Here is an 18,950-nt window from a genome sequence, read left to right on the forward strand (position 1 = left end):
ATGTTGGAAGCTCTTCATGTGAAAACCAAAATGTCCTAAGCGCTCACAGCAGTAAGGACTGACTTCTTTGCAGAGGTGGCTTCTCGTTTGTAGCGCTTCCCGTAGAACCATGTGGTTCTACAAAGCATTTCGAGTAAAAAGAAAGAAAAAGCCAAGAGCCGTGATTTCGTCATTCCTCTTAATTGTAAGCACAACCCATAAACGGTTGTACTTCTGCCCATAAAGAGTTGAGGGAATTTTTGCTGGGATAGTCGATTACATCTAAAAATCTTCACCTATTTTCAATGATCTACAACATATCTCAAGAACTTGGAAGGGGAACCCTCCTGTGCCTTATGCTGAATACAGTAATAGCATCTTGAATACCATTGTAATTGAAAGAATTGTATACTTAGCTTTATTAGAATCACTAGGAAGCTGTTGAGAAAGGGCTAATTGATTTCCATCAAATCAATATAAGATGTCTTGCTAAGAAATGCCAAGTGAAAAACAACGTGAAGCATATGCTGAAAGGTTTTTTTGAGGGAAGGGCCAATCTAAGAGTAATCTTATAAGAATTAAGATTGTGGCAATTCATAGGGCAATAATTAATATGGAACTCTGCTTTTCTTTTAGAAAGTTCCAAGTCAAGTTCTTTGCTAAAATATTAACTGAGTTACTAACCTTTGATCTGATTTTGTAGTAGGAATGTGCAGTTACTCAAAATTCTGCTTCATTATTCTATCCAGTTTGGCAGGACAGTTTTTGTACCCAGCACAGTTTTGTAAGTATTTTAAAATGAAAAATCTAAAAATATTCATCAGCCCCTCAGGCAAAAATTGAGTATGTGCCGCCAAGCTGGTGTCGACTCTTAGCAAGCACATTGATAGATTTTCTCCATGACAATCTCTCCCCAACTTTCAGGTCTTCAGGCAAAAATAGATCAGGCATATTTTTTAAAAGGTACAAAGTGTAGAGAGCTATTTCCCAGTTTACTTTCACTTTTAAAAAGGTTGGGCACTTATAGCAACTCTGGGCTGCCCTTCTTTCAGGGCTTCAGGGCTTTAGTGAAGAAGTCTCTCTCCGAGGGGTCCAGGGCTGCTCTGAGTATGCTTTAGTTCATTTACTGAAAACGTTCTGTCCAACTCAGCTCAGCAGCTTATAGGAAATTCAGCAGAACCTAACAACAATAACAAAAAATGTAAACCCCCCAAAACATAAACCAATAAATAATAAAATGGTGATCCAAACAGAAATGACACCATTGATAGGGGCTCCAACACATCATGACTCAAAGGCCTGGGGAAACAGCCAGGTCTTAACAGTCTTTCTAAAGGACAGCAGGATTGGGGCTGATTGTATGGCAAGTTGAAGATATCCCACAGAATAGGATCTCTTTTCCAAAAGAGCAGGGCATTTCCTCAAGCATGCCTCCTGCATCCTGTATCTCAAAGGAAACCTCTGCAGAAGGGCAATAGAAGTCCTGGGGATAACCTGAGCCCAAACAGAAAGATGTCAGGCCCAGCCCAGGAACAACAGGGAAGCAATCCAGCCAAGTTCAGTTCTTTATTGTTTACACCATATGGACAGAATCTTGTCAGACTAAATCTGTACTATGCTAACCTAATAGATATACCCTGGGAGAATCTAGGGAGTGGCTATCTTAAGTCTCTTCTTCCCACACTCCTGCTCTGGATTATGTTGCCTCTTGTCTCCCCCCTTTCCCTCCTAGAATGCGCCCCCTCCTTCCTGAGAACCTGGGTCTCTCCTGCATTCCATCACACCAGCTCCCCTTCGTAGACACATCCCATCCCAGAAGAGCAGGTCTCTGATGCCCCTGAGATCCTTGGAGCTGGGGACAGGCCTGCTGCATGGTGGCCAGAGGAAGGGAGAGGAGTTATCATAGTGGTCACCACAACTGGCCAGACTGGGTACTCCCCAAATTGCACTTGATCCTGATCCCCCAAGAAAGCAACTACTCCTCTTCTTTGCCTCCTGTCAGCTGCAGGAGATAGCTTGGCTCTGCTAGCTGGGCAGCTTACAAGAGGGAAAGGAGGTCTCTCATAGAGGGGGAGCACCAGGGACTACACCACCCCACCTCCTCCAAAGTGGGTATTGCCACAGGTGGGTGGGCATGTGGGTGCCCTATTACTTTTTCTTGCTTCAGCCTGAATTGCTGCTCAGACAGGCAATGGCTGCTCCCTTAGCAGCTGAGTCCAGAGGGACCCCCCGTACCCCCAACCCCCCAAAGCAGGCTCAGAATTGCAATGATTCCTGGGTGAGGAGCTGTCATTGGCAAGTAAGACTCTTCTCAGCATGGAGAAAGATGAAGGCACTTTCCTGCTCTACCTGTGTCCTTGTTCTCTTGCATAGCTCAAGAGAGCACTATAATAGTCCTATTTTTTAAAGAGAGGCCTAGTGGTGTTTCACAAGACAACAGTTTGGAAAATGCTGGTCAAATATTACACAGGCAGCTGCCTCTGAAGAAAGCAGGTATTCAATGTCTTCTACAACTATGAAAGAGACTGTGCAGTGACTGGACGAGAGGGAACATTCCCACAACCAGCTAAGTGGGGATTCAGAGCTGGGCTGACCCATGGCCAGCCACGTCATCACAAACATTGTACTAGATTGTGTCCCTGGCAAATATTGCCTCAGGAGAAGAGGAAAAACACTGCTTTAAAACTGGAAGAGATAAAAATGACTTCAAGCTGCCTCAGCCGTGGCCTGGGGATGAGATAAAGGCAACGTCATGTGGATGAGTCATATAAAAACAGTTACCGTAACATGTTCAGGCCAGGTTTAGAGGGATGTGAGCATAAGCCCTTGGACGGTTGTCCATGATGTCTGGTGTGTGTAGAACTAATTCAGCCTGAGTGCAAAACTCTATGGGCTTAAAGGTGCTCCACAAACTGGGCCTGTCAGCTCCTCTGTTCATTCCCATAGGAGAATGAATGTTCTCACAACTCACTACAGTTTGGGCACTCTGGAGTTGGGATTTTGAATGCTGACAGGAACTGAAAGTGGCCCATGAGAAATGGCGAACAGTCAGGAGGGAGGCTCATTTGATATTTTAATGGGGCAAATGTATATACAACACAGAGGAATTTTTCTCTTTCGTTTACTCAGGTACTTCAATGTTTTCCCATTTTAGTCATTTTGATACTCTGATGCCCCCCTCCCATTCCCTTTGTTTTAGCTCCTGTTCTGGCGTTTAGGTAGCCTTGCTTTTCAAGTGTGCTGCCCTCAGTGGGGTTATCTCAGCAATCCATTGGCATGTATGATGCTTGGCTTCCTCCCATGTGTAGCGGGGACTATAGTTAAAATCCCTTTGTGCTTTCCTGTAAGAAAAACTGAATGGGGTGTTGAGCAACAGTACAAGGGAACGAGTGATACTAGGAACATATCTGAAGAAAGGCTTGAGCAAGAAGCTCACGATCTCTAGGAACAGAGCATAGTAATAGAAAAGTGTGACGGGCATCACAGGTTTGGGTTCAACGCCAAACCCCAACTCCTTAGTCAGCTCATAATTGAAGTCTGAGTAGCTTGCATGGGGAGTATCATCTGAGATGTAGTAGAACCGCCCTCGGACCTGCTTTACTTTTGTTGGGTCTCTCATGGCTTTAGCCACTTGAATATGAGCCCAAGCAATATTTCCCACATAGACAGGATTTACAAGCGCCTCTTTCCTAGACAGCCTCAAAAATACATTGTTGTTTAAGATGCTTTCGTCAAGGTGACGCAGCAGGAAAGGACTGCCTTCTCCATAGATGTACATGGACCTCAGAGCACATGTCACAAAACTATTGCCCCCCTTGAGTGGCAAGCTGTCCAACTCCAATGCACATTTCTCTGCCTCTTTTTTAGTTTCAGCATAGGGTGGTCCTTGGGTCATCCAATATATGGTGTCCTCATCACCATCATAGATGGGATCTCCTCTGTTGTTTGGACCTGCCACCTCAAGGCTGCTGGTATAAATAAAATACTGGACATCATTGCGGAGGCAGGTCTCCAGCAGCAGCTGTGTACCTTCAGAAAAAGGAAAATGTTAGCAACATTACAAAGGGCTGAGGTGGTTGCTATTCCCTGCAGGAGAACATCATCTTATATGTTGATGCCACAAAGGCCTCTGAGCCTGTTGATTTTGCAAGTATAGCTAGAAAAGCCTTCATATTGTAGATTAATCTGAGCTGAGACTCACCAGAATAACTTTCACAGCCCCAGAACTACAGTGAAATATTTAAAGGAAGCTCTTATATTTTCCCTCTGTTTTCTTAGTGTCATCCTCCTTTCTAGTTCTGATGTCTGAAAGACCTCACTGAACAGCATCTTTCTCTCCCCCACCCCTACCTCCCAGTCAAACATACTTTGGAAGCTTTACAACCTAACAGGATCTTTTTAATGAAGACTGAAGTATATCCCAAGAACAGTGCTGTTTCAGATAGGAAAAACAGATTGCCTGTAACTTAATCTAGTCATTTTCCATTGTTATTTCCCTCTAACCTAGCAAGGATTACCATCTTTTTTTTAAATCTGCATTTATGATTTTGTTTCAGCTGAAATACTTAGTGTTTTTTACATTATTTTACTGCTCTGATTTTACTGATGTAACCACGTTGATGGCAACCTGCTTCAGAATAAACCAATGAAGAAAGAGAAGAAAGCTGATTTTCTTCTTCACTCATTACAAGCAGCTATGGATGTACACATTTCCAGGATGTGTCAATTGTGGCTTATCTCTGTGAGAAGAGGGGCCTTGGCATTTATAGCACATTATTCTGGACTGGGCACAGATACCAAGACTGGACCTCAACACTGTGGACCATCTCATATGCCCTTGCCTGCTTCCTAGGGCTGAGAGAGAGAGACTGGCCCAAGGTCACCCAGCTGGCTTTGTGCCTAAGGCAAAAGTATAACTCATGGTCTCCCAGTTTCTAGTCTGGTGATATAAGATAGCTGAGTTTTAAAAAGGAAATCACATGTAAAATATAGAAATATAAACATGTAGATAAAACTTTTCAGGGGGAAAATAATCAAGATTCTCACTAGTATTATTGGCAAGTGAATGAATTTCAGAAGAGAAGCTACTTAAAATGGAGAAAATGTTCTCTGGGTAAATATTCTTCAGCTATCAGAAAACAATCTCACATTAATGAGAAGTCTAAGAAATATTTGGGCCTCCCTTAAATCAAAGGTATTAATGTATAGTTATTAAAACAAATGTAAAATCTGAGCAAGATTCTCTTTTTCATTTGGTTTACAGGACTGGTAAATAGAAACATTGATTTCAGCATTAGTAGTTCAGAAGACCCAGGAGTTAAATGTATATCTAACTATATGGACTCTCACCATCATCATCATCATCATCATCATCATCATCATCATCATCATCAAAGCAATAGCAACCATTACTAAAGCTGGCGCCGCCTGCTTTATGAGGGTTATGTGGGATCTGTTTAAAATTGCTGGTTTTGTGTTCTCTCTAGAACAGGGTTCCTCAACCTTGGCAACTTTAAGGCGGGTGGACTTCTGGACTTGCTGACTAGGGAATTCTGGGAGTTGAAGTCACCCGTCTTAAAGTTGCCAAGGTTGAGGAACCCTGCTCTAGAATAAAGGATGTGCATGGGGTTATGTTGTCCCTGTCTTTTTGCCACATGAGACATTAAGAAGGACATTTTCCTCCCAGACATCTTTGTGGGGCTGGTGCAAGTGCGTATCCATATGTGCAAGTAATGTCTTGCAGAACTTCTCTTCTTAAACACACACTTACCCACACAGACATAGTGATCTCAGCTGGAGGGGGATCTTTGGAGCAGGGGAGGTTAAACCCTCTTCCCAGTCTGCCAACCCAGACATTCTCAAAGAGAGGCACCTCATGAGTAACTCTGAGTAACAAAGACAGGAACAGCCCTTTCATCACCTGCCAGTGAGTGGCTGACCTGTTTCTGCACTATCTGGAGAGAATTTAAAATCTCTTGGCAAGTGTGCCTCCCTGGCTTGGCCTCAAAACCATCCCATCTTACCCCTGACATTGACATCCCAGAGGGTCTGTTGATCTACGAGCCCTCGGGTGTCAATGATGGAAGCTGCATGGATGACAAGTGAGACCCCTTGGACTGCTGTTTGAAGAAGTGCCACATCCCGGATATCCCCTTGTATGACTGTCAAGAGAGTGTTCGTCTTCACTTCTGGAAGAAAAAAACACCAAATAAAGTAATGACTTGTATTGACCTTCCTTATGTTCATCATAAAGCAAGCAGTGCAGACCATCCTTAGAGTAGCGGAGAGATGTAAGCCCCTCTGGATGTTGCTGAGCTTTAATTCCCAACAGCCATCTAGTCAGATAACACAGAAGAATACAGGGCAGGGTGGCAATGGAGACCAGTTCAGCTGCCATGTCTCTGTCATTGTCCTGAAAAACAATTTTCTTCAATGCCATTGAAAGAGAAACCCTGACTCGGGTCAAGACTGCAGTGAACTGTGGCTCTCCATCTTATCTGAAGATAAGTTGGTGCATGAAGATATCTTTTGCTACATGCACAAGGACAGGCTCAGTCAGCAACAGATTGTCTTAAGGGCAGAGGAGGTATGTCCCCAAAGAAGGTGTCTCTTTACCTTAGCACATTGTACTGGAGATTGGACCAAGCCCTGGGGATCCTAGGAAGAGCATAGCCTCTTTCCTTGCTACCAAAGGTCAGAGGAAGAGAGCCTGGGCCCAGCTAAGACTTATGGAAACTCATTTATGGCAGTGCCTGAGGCTTTTGCACCAGAACTACCATGGCTGCACCCTGAGGGACAAAATCAGCTGGACTCAGTCAGCAAACAAGCTGAGGTTCCTTTCTTACAACTCAGGCAGTTGATCGTCTTGAATATCTTTACCAGCCCTCTGAGGAAACATGCATAAAACGGAGCTGTTCAGTTAATAGCATAATACATGCAATGCATATTCCATACCTTTAAAAACACTATTACATTTGTCACATTGCAATCTATTACATAAATGATTGTGCTGACAGTAATCATGCTTTGAACATACTGCATTAACATTTGCTGAAGTAATTTCTTAGAAATGAACAAGAATAAATAAGGAATGTGTCTTATTTGACAACATTTATAAAAGTCTTAAGTACTGTAAAGCCCCAATGGGTTTCACATTACATCTATATTTTCCCAGCGTCAATAATAGATTGGAGTAAATATATTCAGTATTCTGTTTAGGAAATACATTCCAAAAATATAAATATTCTTGCGTTTCACTTTAGACATGATTTTTGATGCCTGTATTTCTATTTCCTATCCTATGAAACAAACGTTGAAACTACCTGTCACTACTGATTTAGACAGCTGCTTGCCCCTGCAGTGACTTGTTTCTGAATGAGAGGAGGGGTGGAAGTTTGTCAAGATCCCTTCAGGTTCTGGCCCTGGAAAGTGGCAGTTTTCTACCAAACTATGGGCAGTTGCTGAAGAAGGTCCTCTTGCTTGGTCAGAAATGCTGATGAGACTCTTTTGAACGTTTGCTAATGAACTAATGGACAAGGGTGTTTTCCCCAGATCTCTTTCACCAAAAGGACAGGCCACTCTCTTCTGGCTTTGCGGTGAGAGGAAAAAAGGCAGGCAGTTGGAAAGCAAACCCATTTACAGCAGCTAGCAAGGAAGTCCCTTCAGGAACATGAAGGCTTGGCAGGAACTGTGCAAATCCATATAGCCAAATAAATTCCTATTTTCAGTTGTCACTTACTAGTTTAAGTGCATGCCTGCTAAAGCTTACTTTTAAGCTTTTCTCTATTAACAATCCAAACAATATCTGATTTTCATTTTTTGTTAATCTGGATTTGCACACAAGTTTACAGGCACCACTGCTTTGGACATTGTGGAGATGACGTCTGTTCTTTCTTTAAAGCTAATCTTCTAATCCAGTTTGCACATACACACGCGTACGATGTACACTTCCTTTCAGTTAAAATTAAAATGTCAAGAAACATATCATAGATATTGTGAGGATAGGCTTCCTGGCAGAAAAGTTATGAAGAAATATGAATAATAAATATGAATTATCTAATTCAAAAAAAGTTTAATTTGGCCCAGGCTGCAGGGGTGGCTGGGTGGGCTCAGCTAACACTTCTTCAGACTTGAGGCTGAGACTCCGCTGATGGAATGCTCCTCCATAGAAGAAACATTTCTTATCATAGGAAACTAACATGTTAAAGAAACCTAATCTGGTTTGTTGTTAGTTGTTCTAGGTATTAAAAACAAAAACAAAAACAAAAAAAAACTGGAGAGGAGGTTTCCATCATGTGAACCTTCATCTGGCTTGGTTGAGAGACTGATTTTCCACCTGAGCAAAATGGGATGTTCCAGATGAGAAGCTTCTACAATATGGATTTGGATATTTCTTCCTGAGCATCCAAATTACCCTCTCCTTTCAACAAACTTACTTACTTCTAAAATCCTGGAGTGCTTCAGCGCTGATTGTTTTGTCCAAGACTCTGACTTCAGTCAAACTCTCATCTTCTGCCAGCAGCTGGCAAACAATCCTTTGACCCAGGAATCCACCCGCACCAGTCACCAGACACCTAATTCCTCCCAAGGACATGGTGCTGAGCAAGGAAATGGTGCAAGGGCAGCTGTTCCTCCAGAAACAAAAGTGAAAAAGAGACAGAGAGGGAAAAGTGCAGCAGAAACTTATGAGGGATAAGGGGGAGTTTTCAACAGGCAGACCTTGGACAAGTGGGAGTGTCTTCATAATCAAGGCTGTCTGCCTCTCTCTCTTCTTTTCCTCCTGCCCACTTCTGCTGAGTTACTACAAGCTTTTGAGATGAAACACAGGAACATTCTAATCTTTAGGAGTTACTAAACTGTACGATCTTTGGCCTCTGGCTGTGATCTATGGCTTGAGATAACAGTTGAAAGCTCTTGGCATTTGCAGGTTGTCTTCTCCTCCTGACCACTTCTACCTTGTTTCCAGCGAAGCCGTTCCTTCCATAGATAGTCCTCTCTTCTCTGCCAATTTGGATCATGTATTTTAATGGGCAGGTTTCTGAAAACCTGTATATAAATAAATAGCATCTTTGTTGGGTCTAGTTTTCAAAGACCAAGACTTTAGTGCTTTATCTATGGATTATTGGGTCCATGGGAAAACAGCTGTATTCTTCTGAGGGATGTTGTGCCCTGAGAGGTTTATTCCAGATTTTGAGCTGAAGAGAAAAATAATGCTGTTTCTCTTTTAAATTAAGTCAGAACTATCCATATAACCCACTGAACATCTTCCTGTTGAATGAACAAACAACTCTGACTTTATTCCTTGACATTTTTTACTCTCTCTTTGAGAGTACTATCCTTAAATATGGACCTGTCTACTTTCTTGGCCATAGTTGCTGCTTGAAATGGTGCAGGACTGGAAAAACCTGTTATCCCTTGATCTTGCAGAATATCTAAACTGATCCAATACTAGTAATGTAAGGATTGTCATGAAGGGGAAAGCTGGAAAGTTTCCTGGACAGGACAAACTCTCCCACACAAACATTATAAATGAAACCCTGCAGGATCAAACCAGAGATTTGGAACAACCAGCATCTTATTTCTCACCTGGCCAGCTAGTGGACTCTGGAAAATTGGCATTTATTCTCTCCCCCGCTTTTTTGCTGCCCTTAGGAACTAGTAATCACTGCTGTGACAATATATAACTCCTGGCTTCAACAAAACAAAACTGACTGTGTAAACTAGGCCTTTAGCTAATTCCCTTTATAGCTATCTAACTGATTAGCTAACTACTGTATGCTATAGCTTTGTGGCAGTGATTTTTTTTTTACCTTCGAGTCAGTCTTGACTCTTAGTGACTGCCTGACCAGTCCCTGCAGTTTTCTTGGCAAGATTTCAGGAGTGGTTTGCCCTTGCCTCCTTCCTAGGGCTGAGAGAGAGGGACTGGCCCAAAGTCATCCAGCTGGTTTCATGCCTAAGGCAGGGCTAGAACTCACGGTCTCCCAATTTCTAGCCTGGTGCATTAACCACTAGACCAAACCGGCTCTCTTTAATCTCTCAGATAATCTTACCTTACTGTATATAAAACTTCTTATCTTCCTTGAATCTTTGGTTGATAATATCAGGAAAAGATGCTGAACTCTTTCTAGCATTATGAAAGAAGGGGGGAAAAAACTTTCTTCAATCTGCCTTCTCCAAGCCATTCATAAAAATTGGACAAATCTTTCTAATGGCTTCCTTAAAATGAATATTTTTCTAATTCAAAAATACTTGTGGGGATGCTACTCCTGCATAATCTTTTTCAGCACTGGAATATCCTTTCTTCCCTTCTTAGAAGTATTTTATACCACTTCTCATTACAAAGAATCCCAGAGTAGCTTACCATACTCCAGTACCCTAAAAACATATGATGAATTCCTTCCTTCAGTAAAGTCCATAAAGATTTAATATTGCTGATCATTCATCCAAAAGAACAAACAGGGGAAACAAGGAATTTGTGCACAGGATTCAGAGTTGAATGACATTACACGCATATGTGTGCATGGGTATGACACAGATAGTTCACCATAGATGTAATGTCACACACAAAGTAATGGGTTGAAACTGCTATCATATTTAATTCCCAAGTTAACATTTTTCTTATTTAAAGCATGTTGCTTTTTTTCACCCCAGTGAGAAAGCTATTTTGCTGCATTTAAATTTAAAAATGTATGGTGGTGAAAGGACTGAATGACGCTATACAGTATGTCCTTTTTCTTCAGCTAGCCAAAGTCTTATCCCAGCCTGCTTTGGGATGAAAAAGCAAAACAGAATGTAAGATTCTTTGTGTTTTGATCATTCTCATTATTGCTCATAGCTCACCAATCCCTTTTCCAAGAACTGGAAGAACTTTTCTCACTGCCCTTGACTTCTGACTAGCATTACAAGAATGGCAATAGTCTTCCAACCATGTACAACTTGGAAATCATAAATGGATCTCACAGTCTTGAGATTAGAATTCATTGGAAATGTGGATGTTTGGGAAAGTTTCCCAAGGCCAGCTGAGGAAACAAACTAGATTGGCCAGAATCTGAGCCATCATAAAATCAACCTGGAGAAAAGCTTACATCTCTCAGAAATTAGGAGTGAAATACTACCTGAGAGAAATTAATCAACTTTTTTACAACTACACCTCTGAATTAATGACATTATGACTCAAGTTATTGCCCAAGGCCAATATCTTGGAAATAACCCCACTCATACATGCTGCTTCTGTCAGCTGGCCTTATCCGGCTGCGATGAAAGGATCCCACTTCCTCAGAATTCACATTTCTTGGGCAACCATTACAAATGTTCACCAGCCATCAAAGGAAATGAACTTCATTTGAAATTAATTCCCAGAAAGGAATTCCAATGAAAGAAATATTACATTGGTGACTGAAATTCAAAGGGAGTTTCTGAAGTATGCCAGGTTCAATTCTAACCCTAGAGGAAAACAGAATTCAGTGAGACTTTACATGTATAAGAGACTCTCTCTTATACATGTAAAGAGGTATATCAGACACTGAGATGATGTATCTCTTTACATGTATAAGAGAGAAGGAAAGTCTCAAGTCCTATTATTATAAACTCCCCAAATTGAAATAAAAGATACTTGCCAGTCAGTCAAGTGAGGTAAGTGATGGAAGGAAAAGTCTATCAAAAAAGTGAGGCCTCTGAAGATTCTTGGTTGGGTTATTTCTCTTCACTCAAGCTGCAGCTTACTATTTCTGTTATTAAGTAAAGGAAAGCCCAGCCAGTAGGTAGTGGCGAGAGATGGCATGGAAGGCCTTGTCATCAAACCCTCCCAGCATCCTTGAATGGCAGGTACTGTCCTATTCTTATCTGTTTTCCAAGAAGTGTTCTGTATTATTTTTAACTGGACACAATCCAGCTAAAATTAAGTACTATAAATTAAGTTTGTGCAAATCTTCAAGGGCTGCTTTGCTTCAATGAAGTTTTGAGCAACACACTCCCTCAGAGCTGCCTTGGGAAGCAAGATGGCCACCTTGCATCTAAGAGCAAAGAGAACATATTGCTTTGCTCTGCGTCACCAAGATTTTAGAGAATCTTGTAGAGGGTAGGCTTCTTGCTCCCCGGACCACTTGCCAAAACCTGATTGTTTTTTTAGTTTTACCATTTTTCTATGGAATTGCTACATCCTCTCATCAGGGCCAATCCTGCATAAAGAATTGCTTTATTTCATTACTTCATTACTTTTATTCATTACTTCCAGAATTAGAAATCTGGAAGAAAAGATTGAGAAGTAAACACAGCTCTGCTGTCCCATTTATTCACAACCCAGGGAGGTGTGGTGTTAATGTGCTGAACTTTGGCTGGATGTGGGTTAATGTCTCTATTCAGCAGAGAAGCATCCAGTGTGGCCTCAAGGTTCAGCTCCCTCCAGGCACAAGAAACCCATGAATGGAAACAGCTTTTCACATCTGCTGCATATGCAGTGAGACATGTATAAGAATACCCAGCCAAGCATATACAGTAGAACTGACTAAAGTTGCCTACAACTGCCTGGATCAGATCTGACATTTGGAGGTATCGCGAGATCTCTTGAATTAGATGTCAAGGTGAGTGATCAGAATGAGAAAAAAAAGTTTTTCCCCCTGTTTTGCTCCATCCTTTACCACCACTCCTGAAATTAAATTGAAATAACTGACTAGCATTTTCCTCCCACCCTCCCAATATCCATTTATCTGTGTACATGTATTTAACTTACAGAAAGGCAGAGTCTACTAGGAAAAACTCCCTACCAGTCTGTGGCAGAGTAGTTCAGCTGTGAAACTGAATTAAGGGGGGTGATGAGTGCCCTTTGATGAATATGTTCAAGCAGAGGTGTGTGTGTGTGTGGGGGGGGCATTTGTCTTGAGTTCTTTCAATTAGCTCCATGCATTAAGCCGGGGATTGGCTCCGATGGCTTAAATGGCTGCTTTCAAGTACATATGTTATATGATTCTATCAGTTGTCTAAGTTTGTCCAGTGATTTGCAAAAAAACAAACCAAACAAAATAAGACAAAAAATAATCCAGAGAGGCTGCCATATGAGATAATGGTGTTGACAAGGGAAGAGAAATGGAAAAAGTACAGGTGGTCCTCATTTAGCAACTGCCTTGTTTAGTGACTGTTTGCAGTCACCATGCTGATGAAGAAGTAACTTTGTGTCCAATTCTTGCTTTTCAGACCTTCTCAGATCTGTAAAGCAAAAGAAAGCTGAAGTAAGATTGTAAGCACAGTTGTGGTTATACTTAGTGACCACTTTGCTTAACAACCAGGTTGCCAGACCCAATTGTGGTTGCTAAACGAGGACCATGCTTCTACGACGGGGGCGCAATCAGTCTTTCCAAATGCAGACCTACAGACAGAATCTATTCTGGGTGGCTGCAAGCATTGTAACTGCATTGCACTTTCTAAAGAAGACATACCAATAGTCCTCTGTTAATGATGATAATTGGGACCAGCAATTCCATCACTAAGTGATGCAGTTGTAAAATGCGACATCACATGACTGCACTGACTTACAACAGCAGTTCCGGCACTTCCAGTTGCCATTGTTAAGTGCATCCTGTGCAGTCGTTAAGTGCGATGTCTTGTGTAATGGTATGTGAGAATGACCTTGAGGGACGAGGGAAAGAGATGCTGCATGGGGAATGATCAGATAAACGGGGGAGGAGCCTACAGCTGAATAACAGGCAAAGAAAGAAACTTAAAAAGGATCTGCCCTAATGTATCTGGCTGTTAAAAGTGATGTATTTTCAGACTTGCAAGATTCTGTTAATGTAGCCTTACAATAAAGTAGAATTAGCTCATCTGGTTGTGTTTCCTGTCTGGCTTACCTGGGAGAGCTGATATCATGTGATCACCATTTGCAATCTCCTGCCAGCTTCCTCACTGACTTTGCTTGTCAGAAGCTGGCAGTGAAGGTTGCAAATGGTGATCATGTGACCGTGGGATGCTGCAACGGCCACAACTTCAAGGACCCATCGTAAGTCTCCTCATTCAGTGCTGTCATAACTTTGAATGGTTGCTGAACAAATGGTTGTTAACCAAGGACTACCTGCATTAAGTTCTTGGTGTCCTCTGAGCTTGGTTGTTTTCCTGTAGACATTTTGTTACCAGGCTAGGTAACATCATCAGTGCATGGGAGAGTGATGTGTTAATCTCTCAACACAGACAAACTGAACCAAACTTGGAAAACCATTGACACTTTAGATCAAGTCAGATCCAAAAATACTAGGGAATTCCTGGAAGCTTGGCATTCCAACAAACGAGCCATCAACAAGGTATACAGAGATAAACTTCATCTGCATACCAATTAAAAGATACAGCCAAAAGTCAATGAAGGAAACAAACAGCTCAGAGCACACGCTCCCCAGCAACCAACATCTCGGTAATCAGGAAATAGTACCAGATGAAAAATTAGGGAAGAAACACGACCCTGATCAAGGAACTATCAAGGAAGAAACATCACCCCAAGCAAGTCTGGCAGAGCAAGCTACTGTACATAAACAGCCAGCAGACCCTACTCTCCCTCGCACTGATGTTATCTAGCTTGGTAACAAAACATTTGCAGGAAAACAACCAAGCTCAGAGAACATCAAGAACCCAAGAGTTCAACCCTGAGCTACAGATATTGTCTACTATTGAAAGAAGACATACTCAAACACCAGAATGTATTCAAGAAGATGATACGGGGGTGGGGGGTTGGATAGTTGTTGATGCTGTCATGACTGTGGTTTCAGGACATTACAAAGCTGAACAGTGAACCTAGGAAACAAGGGTCATGGAGAAAATGGAATGCCCTCAGGGGCTGTGGAAAGACGGTTTGTTTCCCAAAAGAACAATGTTAAAAATATAGCATTTCACATAAAACCTAGGTTCCCGCTGTTTGGGAAAATGCAGGGGAGGGAGGAAGATACATTGGGTTGTATATGGAAAGGCTTCTGTGTTGTGATACTTATCAGCAAATACTGTATTCTTCTTATTGACTAAAAATGTCTGGAATGCCTTTTTTTTTTTTTAAAGAACTATATATTTCCTTCTCCGTTCGAGGCTTAAAATCCTGAGTTGCAGCAGCAAACTCAATAGGATGATAGATGAGGAATCGGAACAGTACAGGTAGTCCTTGTTTAGCAACCACAATTGGGACCAGCACCTCAGTCATGAAGCGAAGTGATTGTTAAGTTAAACCGCAACTGTGCTTATTATGATCTTACTTCAGCTTTCCTTTGCTTTACAGACTGGCAAAGGTCATAAATCTGTGGACTGGTCGCAAAGTTATTTTTTCATCACCATCGTAATTGCGAACAGTTGTTGTATGAAGCAGTTGCTAAACAAGGACTACCTGTAATACAAAGCACTTACTTTGCATTTTATTATTATTAAAATAATTTTTGTCATCTCAACAAACATAGCTTGAACAATACAAGGTACAGGACTATTATAAAAATGAGAATTATATATGTCTATATCAAAATTCTATGGATGTTTTCCCAGGAATAAGCTTCACTTAATACATTCAAGCTTACTTTGGAGTAAGCAAGGAGTGAATTGCATTATTTTTTCCCCAGGATTCAGTACTGTATCTGGCTACCTTGAGGTTCAAATGTCCTCTTCATTTCTGTTGCTTTTGACAATTGAGCACAATGCAGTTTGACATAAGAGTTATTTCATTCATTTGTAGATGTCATGAGCAAAAATAATTTGCAATAAATTCCTATGGGCATTTACTTTGAAATAGACCCCATCTTGCATATTGTGACTGAAAATCCAATGGCTGGATTCCCCCAACTTTCTTCACCACAAGCAATTCAATCCTTTTCACCTGATCTCTACTGTTTGTACAATCCAGTGTGATTATTACTGCAAAGCATGTGTTTAGAATTGATGTACTTTTCTGTTTTTTAAAAAAATCTTTGGACCAAGTATTAAGCTTAACCTGTCAGTCACTTATGTGGCAATTATGAGAGCCACTGAAAAAAAACTCTTTCCTTTTATTGCTCTGAGTGGCTGTGAATTTTTTCTTTGCTAGTTTGTCCCCATCTATATCCTATCACTTAAACACCGCTAGTCATTTTTGAAGAGGGAGAAGGGCTGGGGTGGGGGTACTCACACTTATTTTTGCTTAGCTGTAACAATAGACATAATTTGAACCCAGCACCCAGGTCCTTACTGCTGCCTTTATCATCGTCTACATTTAGTTCAGTCTGAAAAGTCAGGTATTTCTGTGGCTTTGTGTAATAGCCATAGACAATTAAAGCCAAGTCTCCATGTATTTGTCCTTCCTTTTCAAAGAGCTTAGCATGTTTCTCCATAACCCTCATAAATTCTTGGGGCTACAAGAGAAAGTTTTGTCATTGTCGGAGACCCTTGACATCTATCTGCTGGGCTGATAACAGTGTCATTTTTAGGTCTTATCTAAGGAGCTATGAGTTTGCTACAAGGTCGGGTATCATTGGAACATGCAGGCAGGCCCCAAGTGAAGGCCGGTGAAAAATTCAGCACAGACATGATTATCTCCAAGAGAATGTCAGATCTATACAAATTTTCCAGAGGTCACAGAATTGCAGTTTTCTGCAAACTTGCTGGCCGCCAATGGTCAAACCCTGTCTCAGACAGTGCCTCTCTCCTCAGGAACTCCTTTCTGTTCACACTTTCAACAGACCTCTGCCCTGAAAGCAGAGCAGAAAACTTGGCAGATCTCCCTCCCAGCCCCAATGCTTCTTCCAACCTTTGTGCAAACTCCTTGTCTTTCTATACCAGGGATGGCAAATCTATGACATGGGTGTCAAAGGTGACACGCCACAATGTTTTGGGTGACACTCCAGCGTTCACCAACACCCGACAACAACTATTCTCCTTGTTTGAGTTACCAAAGAAACTGAGTTTGTTTTATTCGTATTTCATTTTTGTATGTTTCTTTATATAATACATACTGTAGCACCACATATGATTGGACTGTATTTTTTAAAAATAAATGAATATGTAAAGAATTGTTTCTCTTTTGTTCAGGTGTGTGTGTGTGTGTGTGTGTGTGTGTGACATGCCAGCAGAGTCAAGTTAGGCGTTTTCCGAATTTTTGACACGCCGAGCCCAAAAGGTTCGCTATCGCTATGCTATACTGATCCCTATTTAGGAAAAGGGCTGCAGCTTAGGGCCACTCTGTTTTGTGTCATCCAATTCCCAGCATTCTTGGGGCTTAAGGAAGACTCGTATCACACAAGCCAACTTCTGGAAGGTGCAATTCTGAGGCAACATCTCAGAAACTTTAGCTGGCCCTCAGACTGGAAGGCTAGTTTACAGCCAGAATTAGGGAGGCTGAGGGACACAAGATGTCCTGATAACCAGTCAAAGAAGCTGACATTTTGAAGTTTGTGTTTCGGCCTTTATTCCAGAGAGTGATATAAACTTTGATGAATTTGTGATTACAAGCAAAAATTCAGCGTCTTATGACTTTGTGAAGCCATTTTTGTGAGCAGCCTCCTTTAATCCACATTAGTAAAAATAAGAGGCATCTTTTGTGGTAGGGCTCAGCAATCTCTTTGTGGTTGGGGATTGCATTTTTCTTATTTTGGAGTTTTTAGGCTGCAGGGTTTGTCATGTTATTTTTTCCCCTGAGATTGGAATGTCGCACCATAATGTAGTACTTTAAAATGGTTTCAAAAAATGCAAAATCACTCCATTGAAATTTGGTGGCTTTATTATCAAATTTTGGCAGGACATTCTGGGGATATTTACCCACAGTTTAGCCACTCATTTTATAGAGACAATGAAAAGGTCATGATGGACAAATCCTAGCTAAAGACTTAGGCTCAGTACTTGCATTTTAAAAATATGCACAAGATGTGCTGATTTAATTTGTATCACATGAATAATTATAAGTGATTGATTAGATGCTCATAAGATGCATGGGGCTGTAGCTGATTAGTATATAAATATGAGTGAACTGCACGATGGGGCTTTGAAAAAGACAAGCACAGTTTTAGATGACATAAACATAGTTCTGTACAGTATAATTTCCAAATCATAGGACTTGTTCTATTTTATTTGGGATTGATCAGAGACCACCTTAAGAATATCCACTTTTGGTGTCACACTTTAAGAATTCAGATGAATGAAAAGAGATTTGGGAATGGGCAACAACTTAGTTTCTACTCATGGGCCTGGAAACGAAGCCCTGTGAAGAACAATGATTGTTACTAAGCATGGTTAATTTTGAGAAGAGATTATTGAAAGGGAGATACCATATTAGAGTACTCTTCAAATATCTGAATAGGTGTCACATAGAAGAAGCCTAAATACCATTCTCTATCATCCCAGACAGATTTCAGACATTTGTGCAAATCCAACTAAAAGTGAGTATGAAGCCACTTGTAGGCAATTGTATGAAGCCACGACTAGATTTTTACCATCACACAGGTCTGGCTTCCTGCTGCAGCACTGGGGGGGGAGGGTTGTTGTGGCTGTTGTTAAATTGAGAGCTTCTTCCTTAATCAGCAAATGCCATTACAATGATGGAGGGGGAGGAACTTTTCCTTTCTAACTGACAGATGAGTATAGATTAGCTGATACATCTCCGGGATCATCTATTGATCAGGAATGACAAATTCTGATTGATGGATTGATTTCCTCAGGGAGCAGTCCAGACTTGCAAATAAGTAACCTTGTCCTCTCACATCATGGTTTGGTATACTAACCTCATCTGATTCATTAAATTCAGGGAGAGGAGCTGGGCCATCTGGAACTGCCCCAGAGTACAGAACCCCAAATAATATGTTCTGAAGACAGGTTCTGGTAAGGAAAAAGAAATCTAATAAAAAGGGCAGTTTGACAGAGGAACCCCTAATTTATGAAGTTGGTTGATTCCCTTTTGTTGAATGTGTCCAGATGGATGCTGGACAGAAATCTGCCAAGGATGCTTTAATTCAGATTTCATCATTGAGTTGTACTTGAACTCAGTGGCCTAA

At 41.3% G+C, this 18,950-nt stretch overlaps 1 protein-coding gene across 1 annotated transcript; it reads right to left on the reverse strand.

Moving 5' to 3' along the window:
• Positions 1 to 72: 72 nt before the first annotated feature.
• LOC103067418 (3 beta-hydroxysteroid dehydrogenase/Delta 5-->4-isomerase-like) lies at positions 73 to 17,554 on the reverse strand. The gene is made up of 3 exons (XM_007441522.3): positions 8,419 to 17,554; positions 6,003 to 6,167; positions 73 to 4,008 (listed from the first exon to the last, which is right to left on the reverse strand). The coding sequence occupies exons 1-3, from the start codon at positions 8,720 to 8,722 to the stop codon at positions 3,194 to 3,196; spliced, it is 1,284 nt and encodes a 427-aa protein (XP_007441584.2). The 5' UTR covers positions 8,723 to 17,554; the 3' UTR covers positions 73 to 3,193.
• Between the last annotated feature and the right edge of the window lie 1,396 nt (positions 17,555 to 18,950).

This window comes from Python bivittatus, unplaced genomic scaffold (genome assembly GCF_059951505.1).
Source record: "Python bivittatus isolate LINGU-HERP-01145 unplaced genomic scaffold, Pbiv_v1 ctg000270_np1212, whole genome shotgun sequence".
NCBI classification, from domain to species: domain Eukaryota; kingdom Metazoa; phylum Chordata; class Lepidosauria; order Squamata; family Pythonidae; genus Python; species Python bivittatus.